Source organism: Heloderma suspectum, chromosome Z, assembly GCF_057233095.1.
Source record: "Heloderma suspectum isolate Gila_16-S chromosome Z, 16-S_ref, whole genome shotgun sequence".
Classification (NCBI taxonomy): Eukaryota; Metazoa; Chordata; class Lepidosauria; order Squamata; family Helodermatidae; genus Heloderma; species Heloderma suspectum.
In genome coordinates, this window is record NC_139476.1 from 3,291,825 (window position 1) to 3,310,302 (window position 18,478).

The following is an 18,478-nucleotide window of genomic DNA, read 5'->3' on the forward strand; positions in this document are numbered from 1 at the left end:
AGCATTGAGTGGAGGTGCTCTCTGTGTATGTGGGAAGCAATGGTATAGTGATAAATTTCCCCATGGCCATGCTCCCAAGTCCAAAAATTTAGGCGGCTGTGTCAATCCATATCAGCAAACCACTTCTAGGAGTTTTCATCTCCACCAGGTGCAGCTGTTTTGTAAAGCGAACAGGTCTGAATCGTCCATTCAAGACTAAGCTGCCCAAAAATACTTGGCATCATAACAGGGATCCATAACAGAGAGCCAGCGTGGTGTAGCGGCTAGAATGTTGGACTGGGAATTGGGAGATCCGGGTTCTAGCCCCCACTCTGCCAAGGAAGCTCACTGGGCGACTTTGGGCCAGTTACAGACTCTCAGCCCACAGGGTTGTTGTTGTGAGGCCAAAATGGAGAGGAGGAGGATCATGTACGCTGCCTTGGGTTCCTTAAGGAGGAAAAAAGGGCAGGATATAAATGTAATGAATGAATGAAATGAATATATTGTTGCCGGGGAAATCAATTTCCTCCTGACTACTGTGAGGATTACAGCTAAGCTCAGAAGGAACAGAGAAGTCTGAGGGGGATGGAAGTGACATCAGTGTCCCTGCTAATCAAAAAGTGCCAGTGCTCTGTCCCTGTGACTCCTGGCTGGACTACATCACTGGTGGGAAAAGAAGGGTAATATTAGTTGTGTGCTTCACAGCTGAAGTAATACACACACTGATCTAAACTGGGAGGGTTGCAACCACTAAGTCCAGGCTCTAAAATTACCTAACTGCCTCGCTGCTTCTATCTACTACAAGCGCGAAGGATCTTGGAATTGTTGTAGATCACAAGCTGAATATGAGCCGACAATATGATGTGGCTGCAAAAAAGGCCAATGCTATTTTGGGCTATATTAATGTACATATAGCTTCTAAATCACGTGAAGTACTAGATCCCCTATACGCAGCACTGGTTAGGCCTCATCTGGAGTATGGTGTCCAGTTCTGGGCACTGCACCTTAAGAAGGATGCAGACAAGCCAGAGAGGGCAACGAAGATGGTCAGGGGACTGGAAACAAAGCCCTGTGAGGAGAGACTGAATGATCTGGGCTTGTTTAGCCTTGAGAAGAGAAGACTGAGGGGAGACAGGATAGCACTCTTCAAGGACTTGAAAGGCTGTCCCAGAGAGGAAGGCCAGCATCTCTTCTCGATCATCCCAGAGTGGCAGACATGGAATAATGGGCTCAGGTTACAGGAAGCCAGATTCTGGCTGAACGTCAGGAAAAACGTCCTGACTGTCAGAATAATAGGACAGTAAAACCCATGACCTAGGGAGGCGGTGGGCTCTCCCACACTGGAGGCATTCAAGACGAGGCTGGACAGCCACCTGTCAGGGATGCTCTGACTTGGATTTCTACACTGAGCCGGGGGTTGGACTCGATGTTCTTGTGGGCCCCTTCCAACCCTACTATTCTGTGATTCTATGATCTTCATACCCAACCCCAAGGAACAAAGCTGTTCTTGGTCCTCATGAATCCTCACACTGCAGACCCCCCATTTTCTCCTCACTGTCCTCCTTGCTGCCCAAGTAGCTCTGACTCTCACACGCTTTAAAAGTAAACTCCTTTTTCTTGTAAGGGTGAAGTGTGATTTAAAAAAAAAAATCCTTCTATTACATAAGAATAAGGGCAGTGTCAAAGATGGTGAAGGGCCTGGAACTTGAAAAAGCTGGGCATGTTTAGCTGGGGGAGCTGCTACCAGAGGTGATATGACAGCTGTCTTCAGATATTGGAAGGGCTGTCACACAGAAGGGGAAGCAAATTGGTTTTATGTTGGTCCGGAGGCTGCAGCCTGAACTGACAGGTTCAAATGACAATAGAGGTGATTTTGACTATACTTGAGGAAGTATTTCCTGATGGTACGAGCTGTCTGACAGTGGAACAGGCCGCCTTAGAAAAGGGTGGAAACTTCTTGTCAGAGGTTTTTAATCAGAGGCTGATGGGCCTTTGCTTAATAGAAGCATCGCCTCCAAATCCCAGGAAGTCCTAGTTCCCTTCTCCTCAGCACTGGTTAGGCCTCCTCTTGAGCACCGTGTCCAGTTTTGGCACCACACTTTAAGAAGGATGCAGACAAGCTGCAGAGGGTTCAGAGGAGGGCAACGAAGATGATCAGGGGACTGGAAACAAAGCCCTGTGAGGAGAGACTGAAAGAACTGGGCATGTTCAGCCTTGAGAAGAGAAGACTGAGGGGAGGTAGGAGAGCGCTCTTCAAGTACTTGAAAGGTAGTCACAGAGGGGGAGGCCAGGATCTCTTCTCCATCATCCCAGAATGCCGGACACGGAATAACAGGCTCAAGCTACAGGAAGCCAGATTCCGGCTGAACATCAGGAGAAACTTCCTGACTGTTAGAACAATACAACAATGGAGCCCATGACCTGGGAAGGTGGTGGGCTCTCCCACACTGGAGGCGTTCAAGACGAGGCTGGACAGCCACCTGTCAGGGATGCTCTGACTTGGATTCCTGCATTGAGCAGGGGTTGGACTCGATGGTCTTGTAGGCCCCTTCCAGCCCTACTATTCTATGATTCTATGGGCCACCTATCAGGGAACCTGATTTCCAGCATCGGCAGAGGGTTGGACTACTTAAGAGATTGCCTGATCCCCTGCTGATCTGCTCAGTTGCTGAGCTCATTGGGAAATACCCTCCTGGTGGGACCCATGCTTTTGGAAGTTCAGTCTGCTATGGCTTGGAATAGGGTCTTTAGTATTGTAGCTCCCACTCTTTGAAACTCCCTGCCAATAGAAATTAGGCAGGCGCCAACCCCTTCTGGAGTTTCAGCGCTTACTATAAAAACATACCTTTTCCATCAAGCCTTCCCAAGAAGGTAGCCCTGTCCTCTATACGTCACTTAAAAATTTCATCTTTATGAAGCGATTCACAAATATCGTTTTAAAATTTCTTTACTATAAGTGATTCATAAATACTGTTAAATAAATAACCTTCAAGGTCTGTTCCATCATAATGACTGTATGCTTCAGTCTCTCTCATGCCCTTTATAAAGCAGTCTTTGCAGCTTGGACGTGCTTTATAAAGGGCATCCCTGGGTTCCCCCTCCTATCCATTTCTGAAATGCCATGAACATCTTTCGATGGGTCAACATTAGGAGGAAGCCCAGTAGAGTCTCAACTCATTATTTTTCATTTATTTATAGGCCTCTTTTGGTGACATTGTCCTTCAAGGCTCCTCACATAAGAATAAAAATAGAAAATGCAATTGAACAAAACCCCAGTACAACCAGGCAGAAGCGTAAGAACCATTATAAAAGCACAGGTTCATTAAAAACAGATTGCTAACACAGCACACATAATATATAAAATAAATGGCTCCTTAATTTTAAAAATGCAGAGACTAAAAAAACCTAATTCAAGAAGAAGCAGCCCCAAATCAATGAGTTGTCAAAGCCCATTTAAACATTTGCAAAGTTGAAGCCATATACACCTCAATGGGCAGCGAATTCCATAACCTAGAAGCCACCACTAAAAAGACCCTGTTTGTATGTTTGTTTTATTAAATTTCTTAATCGCCCATCTGGCCGGTCACCCAGCCACTCTGGGCGATGTACAGCAGTACAAGCAGTCTAAAACAGTAAAATTAAGCATTAAAACATCATTTTCTAGAAATACCCTAACCCACCCCTAACGCCTGCCTGAACAACCAAGTTTTCAAGGTGTGGCAGAAGCTCATTACCCTGTTATGAAGAATATGGATCTGCTGCTAAAAATGGAAGCCCTTCCCTCCATAATATCTAGTACAACTTGCACTGTCTCATGATGTGGTTGCCTCTGTCAGGGTGGGACAATGCATAGCACAACATTAAAACTTACGAGATAAATTAAAATAACTCAATAGCCTATATTGTTACCTGTTGAAATAAAAGGCTTCCTCTTCCCTAGAGACCACTTAACAAATTTAGCAGTGTGGTGTGTCACAAAATAATCTGTCCTAGCTAATAGAAATAAGGTGTTGTTTAAAGAGGAGTTGCCTTGAACACCGGCTGTAAGGGGATCAAAGTACCGAGTTATCAGAACTCGATACGGTGGGCATTGCAGAAGAAAGTGAACCAGGTCCTCTACCTTCTGGCATCCAACTGGACAATGTGCCCTAAATTGGACACTATCACATCCCTTTATGTCCATTAACTGCAGGGTGTTTCCTCTGCATTTAGTTAAGAGCCATCTGAAAGCATATGGACAGATAAAAGATGGATATGGGGGCGATTTCCCAGGAAGGGTTGTAAAATGTTTATACAGCGTGTTTGAACAACATTTGGCCATTGCTGCAGTGTGGTAGTCTGGAAGCCTGCATCAATCAGACGTCTTGAGATTTCCAGATGGGCACAGGCATAGCCCCTTGTAGTCAAACAGCCCATGCGAAAACCCAGGTTAGAAATGGTTTCATGCATGTTGGTGGCCCCCATGTCTTCAAATGCCAGTAAAACAGGAGGAAAGGCCTGTTGAAAAATTACCTTAACCCAGAAATAGCGGCCTTCTGGGCTAAAGTTCCCACTGAATGACAGGCTGTTTCCCTGTGGAAATTGCCTTGGGGGTGGATCTAGGCACACCTGAGGCTCTACTCAGAAATTTGTGCTGCTTTGGTTCCAGGTCTCTGATATCTGAGGGAACCTGCACAGGGGCCTCGTACAGGAGCTGGGACAGTAATTTGGTCTATATAGCTCAAGCAAGGTCGTCATTAATGTCCCGCCTGATCCAGCCGAGAAACGAAAAATAGCATTAGCAGTTCATTAGCCACCCGTGCAGTGGCTTTCAAATGAACAGACCAGGATATTTATATGAGTCAAGCTGCTCCAACTGCTGATAATCCAATCTGCATCAGTATTACTTCTGTTTCTTCCCAAACACTAGAATGTTTTGGAATAGTTAACTTGTTCCCTAGTGCAATATGAACGTAAAGCTCTCAAAAGTCCCCAATTGGGTACACAGCAAAAGAAAAGCATTGTCAGCATATAATAGAATAGAAATACTGCTACCTCTTACTCAGAGAGGAAAAAGCTCTGAACCAGAAAGAGAAGGAAACTATATAATTAAAATACAAATTAAATAAAAGTGGTGCCAACAGGCACTCCTGTTGCATCCCCTTGTTCACAGTAAGGACTTCTAATAAACTGCCCCCTGCAGTAACTCTGACATTCTGGACTTCTCCACATGGGGCTTTTATCCTGCAACTGAGATTGTTTACTCACGGAAGTTTGCAGGTCCTTTACATGATGTTGTCAACCTCCAGTACCTCTCCCATGGTTTCCGACCATTTCTGCGGCTTAATTTGAAATGGAAATAATGAGCTAATAAAGAATCGGTTTGAATTTCTTCATGTAAAGAGGAAGTGGCACTATAACAACAGCACCATCTAGTGGCTGTATAATGAAACATATAGATCTCCCAGATAAAGGGAAAAGCGGGGGGAGGGAAGTGCAGATAAAGGGCTGATCTTAATCCCACAAAGAATCTGGAAGCAGAAGCCCCGATAAAATCGCTGGCTAAAAAGCTTCTGTGTATACTAAAAGAAGCCTTTATACTAGAATGATCATACAATCCCTGAATTCTCCTTAGCAACTATGATCCATATTCGAAAGAGCCAGTTTGGGCCAAAGATGAGTCCAAGGTATGGAATCAAAAGCAGCCCAGAAATCTACAAAGAAGAGAGTTACATGGTGGGAGTGTATCTTTCCTTCCCAGATGATTCAGGAGGAAGCAGTGGTCAACTGTTGATCTCGCATAGCGGAAACCCGCTTGTTCCTCCAACAAAAAATTTTTTGAGCCCACCCAACTTTCTAATTTATCCAGAAAGTGCCTCGCATATAATTTGCTGACCACATCGAAAAGACTTCTAGGACAATCGTTCTGTTGTCCTATAGAGGCACCACAATTGCTATTGACTGATAGGTAGGAACATTTCTGGTTTTATCAATAAGCATAAATAAGGAGGCTAAAGCTGGGATCTACCAATTACCACAATGGATTAAAAAATCAGGAGGAATTCCATTAATCTCAGGGGCCTTCGCCCTCTTTGACTTCCTTAATAAAAGAAACCGGGGCCCAATGTGGGAGGACTAAATTGTCCACTGGCAACGATGACGGTCTAGCTGCCTCATCATAAACAAGGGAGCAGAAATGACTCTCCCATTCAGACAGTGGGATAACAATATCCATACAAAAACCTCCAATATGCCTTGAAGATGAAATAAGGTGCCAAAGTTTAGCCCTGTCATTATGTGAGAGGGATAATGCCAGCTCAGACAATTGTGTCAACACACACACCCTCCTTTCCTTTAGCTGATTAATGTTCAATCCTTTGAGTGATCCCTGGTTGGCTAGGATTTGACCTCTAGAAGAACCCTGGTTGACTAGCATCTGACCTAAAAGAAGCCATCAGTTGAACAGTCTTCATTTGCCCGTATTGATGTCGCATGTACTTTAATCTAATTGGCTGAGCACCCACGTGTGCGCAATTTATTAACTGCAGCTAAAATAGCAATTGCAGTGGCAAGAATATGTTCCTCCCTCATTAAAAGAATGAATAGTGAGATCTTGGAACCTAGCCAAAGTGTCCATCTTGGCAGAATATATCCTTCTAAGAGATGGCACATAGCAATTAGAACCTCTGGGGCCCACTTCATTAATTTTATGAAAATGAGATATAATGGAAGGTATTGCTAGGTATAGGAGTTTCTTTCTGCTATGAGTTGAATGTATATGTTCAAATTTGTCAGTCAGGTTTTGTAGTGTAACTGCGTTGTGTGTGGAGGTCTGTACGGAATTTGCCATTTTTGTACATATTCTTAGAGATTTATATAGAAACAATTCATAAGTTTTTGTTTTTTTAAAGAGAACTCTAATTGCTTACATACTGTTGTGACATCTTGTCCAGTCCAGTACATGATCCCTGATTGACTGGGACCCTTCGTTCAACTTCCTCCCTTGAGGAGGAATTTAGAGGTGAAAGCTGAACTGGAGAACTCTCTGCTGAGCACTGATTAATCATAGAACCATAGAATAGTAGGGTTGGAAGGGGCCTACAAGGTCATCGAGTCCAACCCCCTGCTCAATGCAGGAATCCAAGTCAGAGCATCCCTGACAGATTAGGATAAGTTGTCCTTGATGTGACAGAGGAAAGAAGCCAACGTGTGGCTGCTATTTTCCATCAACATCCCTTATTTCTCATAATGTTTAGTCCTGTCCTGACCAGAAAATTGGGTCCTTGTTTCTCACTGCAAGGAACTCTATAGTCGTTAGATTACGAACCTGCCTGTGTTTTAAGATCTTCTGCTCTATGTGTAGAATGGACTCCCTAGAGTGGGGTATCAGGTGCCTACTTTGCAATATTTTGTGGGGCCAAGGTAAGACTTGGTTACTTGCCCAGGCATTTTAATTTGCATGATATCTTAGCCTGTCTTGCCATTTTTATCTGATCTCTTTCATCATGATTGCTAATATTGTTGTGTGTTTGGTATCATGATGCAGTTAATTTGAAGAGGACTCTATTTGTTTAAACCATTTCTAAGCTCCAAAATTTGATCTCTTCAGGCCTGATCGCTATAGGATTTCCTCTTCTGCTTGGACAAATTGTCTGATGATGCAGAAAGAGAAGTTTCTCTGGTAGCAACATAAACAACCAGAGACAGGCTAAAATAACTAGTTGCCACTTATCTTCAAGACCCACCCCCTTCTTCTGTGATGTCACAGAATGTTCAGATGGATTGCATCTGAATGGACAGGGCGGGGATGGATCACTCACAGAATGCTGACGATCGTGGCAGCTTCTGTGCAGGGAGAGAAAGTCAGTTTAGCTGGGGAGAGAACGTAACACATGACACCCAGATAGGGAGGGATTGAGGACAGCTTGGAGGAACAGGGAGAAAATCTTGCTGTTGTTCAGTCGTTCAGTCGTGTCCGACTCTTCGTGACCCCATGGACCAGAGCACGCCAGGCCTTCCTGTCCTCCGCTCTCTCCCGGAGTGAAAACTTACACAGGGCTGAACGACAGAAAGAGCAAGAGGGGATGACGAAAACCACCACATAACCATGGAGATCGAGGAGAGCACAGGTGGTTGAATTCCAACAGTTCAAAAAAACACAAACCACTAACCAGCAAAGGCTTTTGGCAGCAGAGGCTCCAAGCGGTTGTTACAGTGTATGAATTGCTAATCAACAGGAAGATGATGGGAAGCGATTCTCAGCTCTGCTGGGATCTTTCTAACCCATCTCCGCATTCGTTGGGCAAGGCAAGCAGGCAGACAAGGAGAAAGCTAATGTACTCTCTCCGCCAATTTCCCTCCCTCCCTCCCCACCCCAGCGGCTAATCTGCATAATGTAATATCCGAAAGTGCTTTGGGCTTGGTTCCAGGGCAACTCCCTCCTAAGCAACAGATCCGGAATATTTTTTTAAACGCACACACAAAGAACATCGCCCTTCATGAAATGAACGAGGTGCACAATTAGAGCAGGCTGAAGCAGTACAAATATCCATTAGTTTAGAAGGGATCACAGCACCCGGGTGTGAAGCTACTTGAGGAAACACCGGGTGTGGGAGAGGAAGGGAGATAGGTTTTCGTTCTCGTGAGTGCAATGGTGCTACCATCACCTCATCCATATCTTTGCGCGTTCATTGATCGCACAATGAAAACGTGGGATTTTGGATTTGGATTTTTGAAAAGCAAGTTTCTAGTCCTCGGGGTGTGAAGATGGGCTTCGAAGTGTGCAGGCGTTGCTTAGCCAAATTGCAGAGGCAAAGTGGAAGGGGTTGAGCAATCTTTCCAGTCATCGGGTGTGCGGGGTGACAGTGGGATTCTGGTGCCTTGTGTGATTCCAGATACCTTTACCCATCCCCAGCCAAGCAAAAATGAATTCTGCAAAATAGAAGATTGGAGCCTGATTTACATACTTTATGCTGGATTTAAGTTTTCTTTTTCTCACTGCGGCACTTTGATATTGAGCACTGACAGAAAGAGTATGCGTAGCCCTGCTTGTATATCACCTTGGCAGGGACCTCAAAGGTCATCCAGTCCAACCCCTTCCAATGTGGGAAACAACATCCCTACTAAGTGGCCATCCAGGCTCTGCTTAAAACCCTCCAATGAAAGAGAGTCTGCAACCATCCGAGGCAGTTCCACTCTAAAAAAGCTTGTACAGCGCAGTTTAGTCAAAATTCCCTTTGTTATCCTTTGAGTCCATTGATTTGGGTCAATGGCTTCTCTGAAGCCACAGAGAACAAATTTGCTCCATTGTCTCTATGATAGCTTTTCAAATATGTGAAGATGGCTATCTCTCCTAATAGTCTCTTCTCCAAGCAAAACATGCCCAGGGGGGGCTGGTGGTTCCGATGTCAGTGAGATGGTGAATCCACTCCAGGTTTCAGTCAGAACCAGTCAGAACTCCAAGGGAGCCATCCAAGGTGCAACCGTAGAGTTGGGATGACCTCAAAGGTCATCTAGTCCAGCCCCTGTTGGTGCAGGAAAATCTGCCGCTACAGCACCATTGATAGCTCGCCCCCCAGCCTCTGCTTGAAGACCTCCAACAACAGAGAATCCAGCATCTTCCGAAGTAGTCTGTTTCATCTAGCGCAGTATCCTGTTTACAACCATGGCCAAGCAGGTCCCCACCCCCCGGAAATTCAGAACCAACAACCTTTTCTCTGTGTTTTGTCTTCTGTATCTCGTAGTTGCAGGCACACTGCCTCTGAACTCGACAGTTCCATCCATTTGTCCTGGCCCATAGCTGCCAACAAACCTCTTTTCCTCCATGAGCTTGCATGATTGTTTTTCTCTTTCTTTCAAAAGCCATGTGAGATGGTGGGTAGTTTAACAGGCAGTTTGTGTGACCATGTAAGTGAAGGGCATTTACATTATACTACATTAAGTACATTTCTACACACACACACGCACACACGCACACACCCTTCCAATAGCAAAAGCTCTCCAGGTGGTTCACAAAAATGAACACCCTCAAATAAAACACGATAAAACAGTATATAAAACTTTGAACATACAAAACTATAAAACTGGAACAGCTAAAAACTATTAACAATAAGACCCCAAAAGAGCAGATCACCAGTTGATCGACATTTTCAGAGACAACTATAGATGCGCCAGCCACAATCCCAGCAGAGTTGCACATGCAGCGTCTACAACAAAAGTTGTTCATCGCTGGATCGCAGTACCAGCTAGTGTAAAATCATTCCCCCCACCCCGTTAGGTTGGAGCATGCATTCCTTCACTCAAGCTTGTGTGTGGGTGAGAGAGAAACAAGCCCAAGAGAGTCAGTTCCACAACAGTGGCAATGCTCTAATGCATTTTTAATTTGCAATGAAAGCTTCCATTGATTGGTTGTACCAATTAATTGTTTTAAGGTCACAGTTCTTGGAAGAAAGGAAGAGAAATTAGTGGCCTTTTTAGCTCAAACCTGACTTTGGAACAGAATGCAGAGAGCAGATATATTTCGCCATAAAGATAGATGATAGATAGATCTTTTAAACCCCTAAATTACTTGGGACCAGGTTACCTGGAGAGCACCGCACCCCTTACATCCCTGCCTGATCTCTGCGATCATCAGAGGGACCCCTTCTGAAAGTGCAGCACCCACCCTCTGGGAACACATCACCAACTGTCCTTAGACAGGCCCGCACAGTTCTGATGTCCAGACATCTCCTCGAGACCCATCTCAAGGCACTTTCCCTGAAGTGTGGCCCGGCCAGTTACGGTCTGTAGCACACAGCAGAGCGTGCACTTTTATTGCTGATTGGTATTTATTTATTATTGGGTAGTTTTACTGTTGTGTTTTATTGTTGCATTTTTGTGACAAAGATACTGCATGTTCACCGCTTTGATAACTCTGTGGAAAGCAATATATCAAGGTGGGTAATTAATTAATTAACTGATCAACAAAACACGTATATAGCTCTACGGTGATATTTTATTTTTCCTGTCCCTCTAGTCCATTGATCCTGGTCAGCAGTTCACTTGGGAGCACTCCAACCTTGAGGTCAACAAGCCGAAAAACCGCTACGCCAACGTAATTGCCTACGACCACTCCCGGGTCATTTTGCTGCCTATTGAAGGTATGTGAGCAACACCTGTGAGAAGCTGGGTTGATGGGGGCAGGGCAGGATTCAAGGGTAGGCATCGTCGGGCACTTGTCAGGGGCCCACGCCCCAGCAGGGGCCCGCTGACAAGACTCCCTCCTGAAGTTGCTCCTCCTCTCCACTTTTGCAACCTGCGTGTTCGCCTGCCTCTCGCTCCGGCCCAGACAAGGGTGGTGGGGACAACGAGGAGCAGAAGAGGCCACAGCCTCCTTGCTCCCTGGCGCTCTCCCTCTCAAGCAAGCAAGCGGATAAGGACGAGGATCAGGAGCTAGGCAGCTGGCGGCAATGGTGGCGAGAAGGTGGACTCTTGGAGGGAGGTGGCCCATTGGGGTGTCTTGCCCGGGGCCCTCAAAACCTGGAGCCGGCACTGATGAGTTGGGGGCAGCGGTGCTGAGACAACACGGATCAGATTATTCAAACTTTGGAAATCCTGTTCGGGGTTTTGCTGCCAAGGCTGCATATTTTATGCTATTACGTTGTGTTGTATTTATTATGATTTTATCTTGTGAACCACTTTGGGTTTGGTTTTTAAAAACTGAAAAGTAGTACATATATTTTTCTAAAATAAATAAAAAATACTTTAATTCTCTGCCACCCTAACCCTTAAATGAGCTCAGGGTGGCGTATGTGATTCTGTTGTGAGGATAAAGCAGGGGACAACAGCTCTGCGAGGTAGGTTGGGAGTGAGCTTAAACGACTGGTCCAAGGGTCATTCTGTGAACTTCGTGGCTAGGAGGGGATTTGAACCTGAGTCTCCCTGGTCTTAATCAAACACTCTAACCACTACACCAGCCATCACCTGGTGCCTTCCAGATGTTTGGGACTACAATATCCATCAACCCCAACCAGCATGTAGTCTAAAACATCTGGAGGTTTGGGGCAAAACATCTGCACTAGAGCACCCTGGCTCTTTTAAGAGGATTCATCCTTTGACATGCGTGCCGCTCCCTGGTCTGGACTTGAACCCCATCTTATGGAGGCCTGTGTCGAGCTGCCAGGGGCTTCATTATGCTCTGTTGAGAGCTCACGTGTGGCTGCCGCAATTAGCCTGCTGCTTACATGGGGACCTTTTGCTGAGTCGAAGCATTGCTCTGTCTAGCCTGCTGTTGCCTAATTCCAGGGTGGGCAGATCAGGATAAGAACCCAAGAAGAGCCATGGTGACTCATAGCAACATAGTACAGAGACAATCTAGCCAGTATTGTCAGCACTGACTGGCAGCAGCTCTCCAGGATTTCAGGCAGGAGTTTTTCCAGCCTGACCTGGAGATGTCGGGGATCGAACCTGGGACCTTGCCAAGGCCTACGTAGTCCACCGTTCTCCTCCCACAGTGGCCAAGCAGATGACCCCTTTCCTAGACACAGGAAGTTTGTGTCACTGATTTGCATCCCGATAAAATTTCCTAGGTTCACCCACCAGACGGGGGTTGCTGACAGAGTATTTGACTTTGTCATTTTTTTTTTTAATTGCATTTATACCTCGCCTTTTTTCCTCTTGCAAGGAACCCAAGGCGGCTTACATTATCCACCTCCTCTCCATTTTATCCTCACAGCAACAACCCTGTGAGGTGGGTTGGGCTGAGAGTCTGTGACTGGCCCAAAGTCACCCAGTGAGCTTCCATGGCCGAGTGGGGACTAGAACCCGGATCTCCCAGCTCCTAGTCCAACACTCTTGCCACTACACCACACTGGCATATTTGGGGGAGGGGGGTCCTACGGGCCGGCTAGCGAGTGGGGAGGCAGGACAGGAGAGTACAGCTCAGCTCACTGCTTTGCTCTCTACTTTCCGCTTGTGGCCAAGGGTAGTTTAGTAATGCCTTCATTAGATGCAACCAAAAATGTCATTTTTGGTGGACCAATTTTTGAGTTCCCCAGATCTCTTCATCAGGCTGGATGTTAAACAAAACAGAGGAGAGAAAAAGCTGAACATGTTTCCCCCACCTGCCTCCCTCAGATTTAAGAACAGTTGGAACAAAGGAGAAGCAGATGGAATTGTGGTCACCTCACTAGAATCAAGCATTTGGAAGGTCCCTTGGAGGTCATCTCCATGCAGGATCTTGGAACCACAGCATCCAAAGAGTGGGGGGCCCCTGTAAGAGCATTACGCCCAGCCTCTGAAATTAGTTAACTGCACCACCACTCCTGAGTCAGCCCTGTTCCGCTGCCGAATTAGGACGTTTCTCCTAATGTTCAGCCCAAATCTGCCTGTCTGTGCTACCCACCCCGTGGTTCTAGTCCAGCCCTGTGGAACAACAGAGATCACCTTCCTCTTCCGTCTGACAGCCCTTTCTGAATGCGGCCAGGGTGACTGGAACACAGAAGCAATAATGCCTGCTTCCCGCATTAATAAGAGCTGCTTTATCTTCTTGGAAATATAAAACCTGATTGTTAGTTGATTCTGTCTCCTGCTCTGAACAGAATCCAGAGGTATCTTGGCAGGTGTACCGCAGAGTTTGGATCTGCCCCACCCCACAATGGATCAACGTGGCTACCTACCATTTGTAGCACATGGGGTTGATCTTCATCAGATTCTGGTTTGGAAGCTCTCAGTAGCCCCTAACTCTTATTTCCCTTTTGCTGAAACCTGTCTGCTTTCCGTATAGATGTTGGGGGCAGAGGAGCAGGGGGAAACCGCGCTGCCAATTCCTGCTGGGGGCACGGGCTTTGAAATTGTCAGCCGTGACTTCCTCCAATTACGTGGCACGGTTATGGGTGTGCGGGTTTTCCCGTCCCCTTCCCTCTTCTAAGCATGTCTTTAATTTAGAAGTATGTCAGGTCAATGCTGCCGCGCTTGGTTGGTGCGTTTCTCCAGCTAACAGAAAGCAGGAATCCTCGCTGGAAGGAAAGAGAGATTTAATGTGTAAGACGGTGCTTTCTCCTTCTGCTGCAGGGGTCAGATTTATAGGTATACAGTTCAAAGAAATTACCAGTGTGTGTGTGGCTGGGGGCATGGTGGGGGAGCTCTCTTTTGGGGAATTTGCCTCTTACAACTGCCATCTTGGTTTGTGCCTCTCTTCAGCGTCCAGGTTTCACTCGATACAGTGGACATTTCATTTTGAGCTTTCCAAGGGCGAAGTGGAAAGAGACCATGGGACAAAATGAATTTCCAATCCCCTCCCCCTCTCCCCCCTCCCCCCTGCTCCCGCCAAAGACCATGCAGGGTCAGCAGCAGCGGCTTGCCACTTAACCTTCTTTAGATTGCTTCCCTGCCCTCAGGGGGCTAAGAGGTAATTTAATTTACCTGGGGCAGGGTGAGGTAAGGATGGTGTGTGTAAGAGAGAGAGAGAGAGAAGAGAAGACTGAGGGGAGACAGGATAGCACTCTTCAAGTACTTGAAAGGCTGTCCCAGAGAGGAAGGCCAGGATCTCTTCTCCATCATCCCAGAGCGCAGGACACGGAAGAATGGGCTCAAGTTCCAGGAAGCCAGATTCCGGCTGAACGTCAGGAAAAGCTTCCTGACTGTCAGAGCAATATGACAACGGAGCCTATTACCTGGGGAGGTGGTGGGCTCTCCCACCCTGGAGGCATTCAAGACGAGGCTGGACAGCCACCTGTCAGGGATGCTCTGACCTGGATTCCTGCATTGAGCAGCGCGTTGGAGTCGATGGCCTTGCATGCCCCTTCCAACCCTACCGTTCTTTGATTCTGTGGTGAGGAATAGAAGCTCACCAGCATTTGGCTGAATTTCAGGGAGGGTGGGGGATCTGGAGCACTTGTGGAAAACATGTTCCCCCTCCGTGGATTCGCCCAAAGGGGATGTGCAGTGAAGTTGCAACTTAGAGCACTCATCAGAAGGGTTTCCCTCCCCACAACCTGCAAAAAAAAAAAAAAAAGCCCATTTCACTGCCAGGAGAATATAGAATCATAGAATAGTAGGGTTGGAAGGGGCCTACAAGACCATCGAGTCCAACCCCTGCTCAGTGCAGGAGTCCAAGTCAGAGCATCCCTGACAGGTGGCTGTCCAGCCTCGTCTTGAACGCCTCCAGTGTTCCAATGCCAGAGGCCCACCGCCTCCCTAGGGAATTGGTTCCATTGTCATATTGCTCTAACAATCGGGAAGTTTTTCCTGATGTTCAGCTGGAATCTGGCTTCCTGCAGCTTGAGCCCATTATTCCGTGTTCTGCACTCTGGGATGATGGAGAAGAGATCCTGGCCTTCCTCTCTGGGACAGCCTTTCAAGTACTTGAAGAGCGCGATCCTGTCTCCCCTCCGTCTTCTCTTCTCAAGGCTAAACATGCCCAGTTCTTTCAGTCTCTCTTCATAGGGCTTTGTTTCCAGTCCCCCAATCATCTTTGTTGCCCTCCTCTGAACCCTCTCCGGCTTGTCTGCATCCTTCTTAAAGTGCAGTGCCCAGAACTGGACCCAGTACTCAAGATGAGGCCTAAGCAGTGCTGAGTAGAGGGGAACTAGTACTTCACAGGATTTGTGTTAGAACAGTCCAAGCTCACAAACAGCATCAGTTGCTGCATTAAAAAATATGCATTGTTGATCATCCTTATATCAGCTTTGTAAAGTAGGTCAGTATTATCATCCCTTAATACAAAGGGAGGGGAGCCAAGGGTCAAAGCAAGGACCCCCTATTTTATACCTCTTAGCTGCTTCTCTACACCTGCTCTGATAATGCCTCCCATCACTGTGAAGCTCTCGATCTTTGCACAAACCACGAACCTAGAACCAGCAGGAGAGGTACGGCCTGAAAGCCAGCAGGGAAGGGAAGGGGAAGGGATATGTTTGAGCCTCCTCCAAGCTTAGCGGAGAGCCCTCCAAATTCCCATTCCCCAAGGACTGCCGACAGTTTGAGTAGGAAGTGTTCCTCCTGCTGCAGGGAGGTGTGTGCCTTTGCGACATGAGCAACCATTAAGCCAACCCCCACTTTCATCTCAGACCTATCTGCATGCCTAGCAACCAACACCTTTTTGCTAAGCAGAAGGGCACAGTCTACAGTGCTAAACAGGCCTAGAAGAGTAATTATGGGCGTACAAGAATGAGCAACAGCCAGCAGAGATGTTGTGCGGCGGTTGGATCCAGATTTAGTCACGTTTTGAGTAAACCCATCAAAATCAATGGGACTTATATTACTCTGACTGTGACTAAATCTGGATGCAACCCAATCAATTCAGTGCAAGGCTTGGAGAAAGAGTGGTACATTCTCTCACTTCTTTTCTTTTTTCTGCATGGGGGTGGGAGGGATCAAAAACATATCCCTGATTATGCGAGGACTCCTGTTTCTCTACACCATACACTATTTCTCTACGACCTGGCGCCCTCTAGATATCTTGGACTACAACTCTCATGGCTGGCTGGGGGGTGCTGGGAGTTGTAGTCCAAGATTTGCAGGATGCCAGATTAGGGGAGACTGCTTTACACAAAGGATTCACACGTGCTTCTGGACTCGATGGACGTATAGGCCCCTTTCAACCCTACTATTCTATGATACTATTCTATGATTCTGCCAAACTCAGTGGTCGAGCATTTGTTTTACCTGTGGGGAGTCCCAGGTTCAGCCCGTGGGATCAACAGAAAAAGCTGGGGGAGACCCTCCGTTGCCTGAGACCCTGGAGAGCAACTGCCTGTTCGTGTAGGGCTGGGAAAGAAAGATTGCTGGTTGGTGTAGAGATAATCTTGAACCAGATATTCTGACTTGTTATAAGGCAGCTTCCTATTTAAACCAGCCCTTTATTCAGAACCATGAGGACTGGAATCTTACTTTACTTTTAGGGGAAAGGCCATAGCTCGGTGGCAGAACCCCGGTTTTTACATACAGAGCGTCCGAGGTTCTATCCCTGGTAACTGGCAGAAAAGACCCTTCCTCTGCCTGGTATAAAGCAGCTTCCTATGCTCCTATTTAAATTAGCCCTTTATTCAGACCAATGAGGACTAGAATCTTGGTTTATCTTCAAGGGACCTTAGCACAGTGGCAGAATCATAGAATCATAGAATAGTAGGGTTGGAAGGGGCCTACAAGACCATCGAGTCCAACCCCCTGCTCAATGCAGGAATCCAAGTCAGAGCATCCCTGACAAATGGCTGTCCAGCCTCGTCTTGAAGGCCTCCAGTGTGGGAGAGCCCACCACCTCCCCAGGTAATTGGTTCCATTGTCTGTTGCTCTAACAGTCAGGAAGTTTTTCCTGATGTTCAGCCGGAATCTGGCTTCCTGTAGCTTGAGCCCGTTATTCCGTGTCCTGCGCTCTGAGATGATGGGGAAGAGATCCTGGCCTTCCTCTCTGTGACAACCTTTCAAGTCCTTGAGGAGCGCTATCCTATCTCCCTTCAGTCTCCTCTTCTCAGGGCTCAACATGCCCAGTTCTTTCAGCCTCTCCTCATAGGGCTTTGTTTCCAGTCCCCTGATCATCTTTGTTGCCCCTGCTTTGCACGCAGAAGGTTCCAGGTCCGATCTCCCGCAGCTCCAGATAGACCTTGTCGGCCTGAGATCCTGCAAGTCAGAGTAATCAACACTAATGAGAAGAACAAATATTCTGCTGTTGTATAACGTGGCTTCCTGTTATCCTCTAACCACTACACCACATGCAAGAGCAGAAAGCGCCTCCACTTCTAACCCAGGGGGAGGAAAAGAAATCGTGCCGCCGGCCTCAGAGGTTCAGGATAACGTATTTTTCGCAAATTGAAAGGGGCTTGAATGCAGCTCTTCTTCGGCCGCTTCTGATGCAGGCATCGTGGGGAGCGACTACATTAACGCCAACTACATCGACGGCTACCGGAAGCAGAATGCCTACATCGCCACGCAGGGCCCGCTGCCAGAGACCTTCGGAGACTTCTGGCGGATGGTGTGGGAGCAGCGCTCGGCCACGGTCGTGATGATGACGAAGCTGGAGGAGAAATCCCGGGTGAGGGAAAACGCGGGAAGGGGGCAGTTAGTCGGGCTGCCCTTAATAAAAACCGCTTGATGGGCTAAAAGGGGCTTCCAGTGGATCGGACACGAAAGCTTTTTTTCTTAATACAAGTACTTATTTTAAAAATGCACCATCTTAGACGAGGCCACTCCCAAGCTGGTTCCCTCCAGAGGTGTTGGGCCGCAGATCCCATCATCCCTGAACATTTGTCAGGGTGACTGGGGCTTATGGGAGTTGTGGTCCACACCATCTGGAGGACCCCAGCTTGGCGGAGGCTGCCCTAGCAAACGTCTTTTCTAAAAGACAAAACCTGCTTCGAAATATGCTTCCCCCACATTAGGAAGTATTTTTGTCCCGTGCAAACTTGTTCAGGTTTAGCATCAGATTTATACAATTAGCTACGATTCCTTCAAAACAGGTGGCAGCAATAGTACTTAGACGTCTCGCTAAGAACGGTCAGTGGTGTATAGAGCTGGCATCAAGGGTTGGCACCTCTTGAGGGCCCACTCC

At 47.0% G+C, this 18,478-nt stretch overlaps 1 protein-coding gene across 2 annotated transcripts in view; it reads left to right on the forward strand.

The window, feature by feature from the left end:
• The window catches only part of PTPRS (protein tyrosine phosphatase receptor type S), a 276,893-nt gene that overhangs the window by 231,829 nt on the left and 26,586 nt on the right, over window positions 1–18,478 (forward strand). For both annotated transcript variants that reach the window (XM_084826131.1, XM_084826130.1), the window contains 2 exons: window positions 10,973–11,096; window positions 17,787–17,962. In XM_084826131.1, the coding sequence (XP_084682257.1) occupies window positions 10,973–11,096; window positions 17,787–17,962 (300 nt within the window). The remainder of the gene's footprint in view (window positions 1–10,972; window positions 11,097–17,786; window positions 17,963–18,478) is intronic.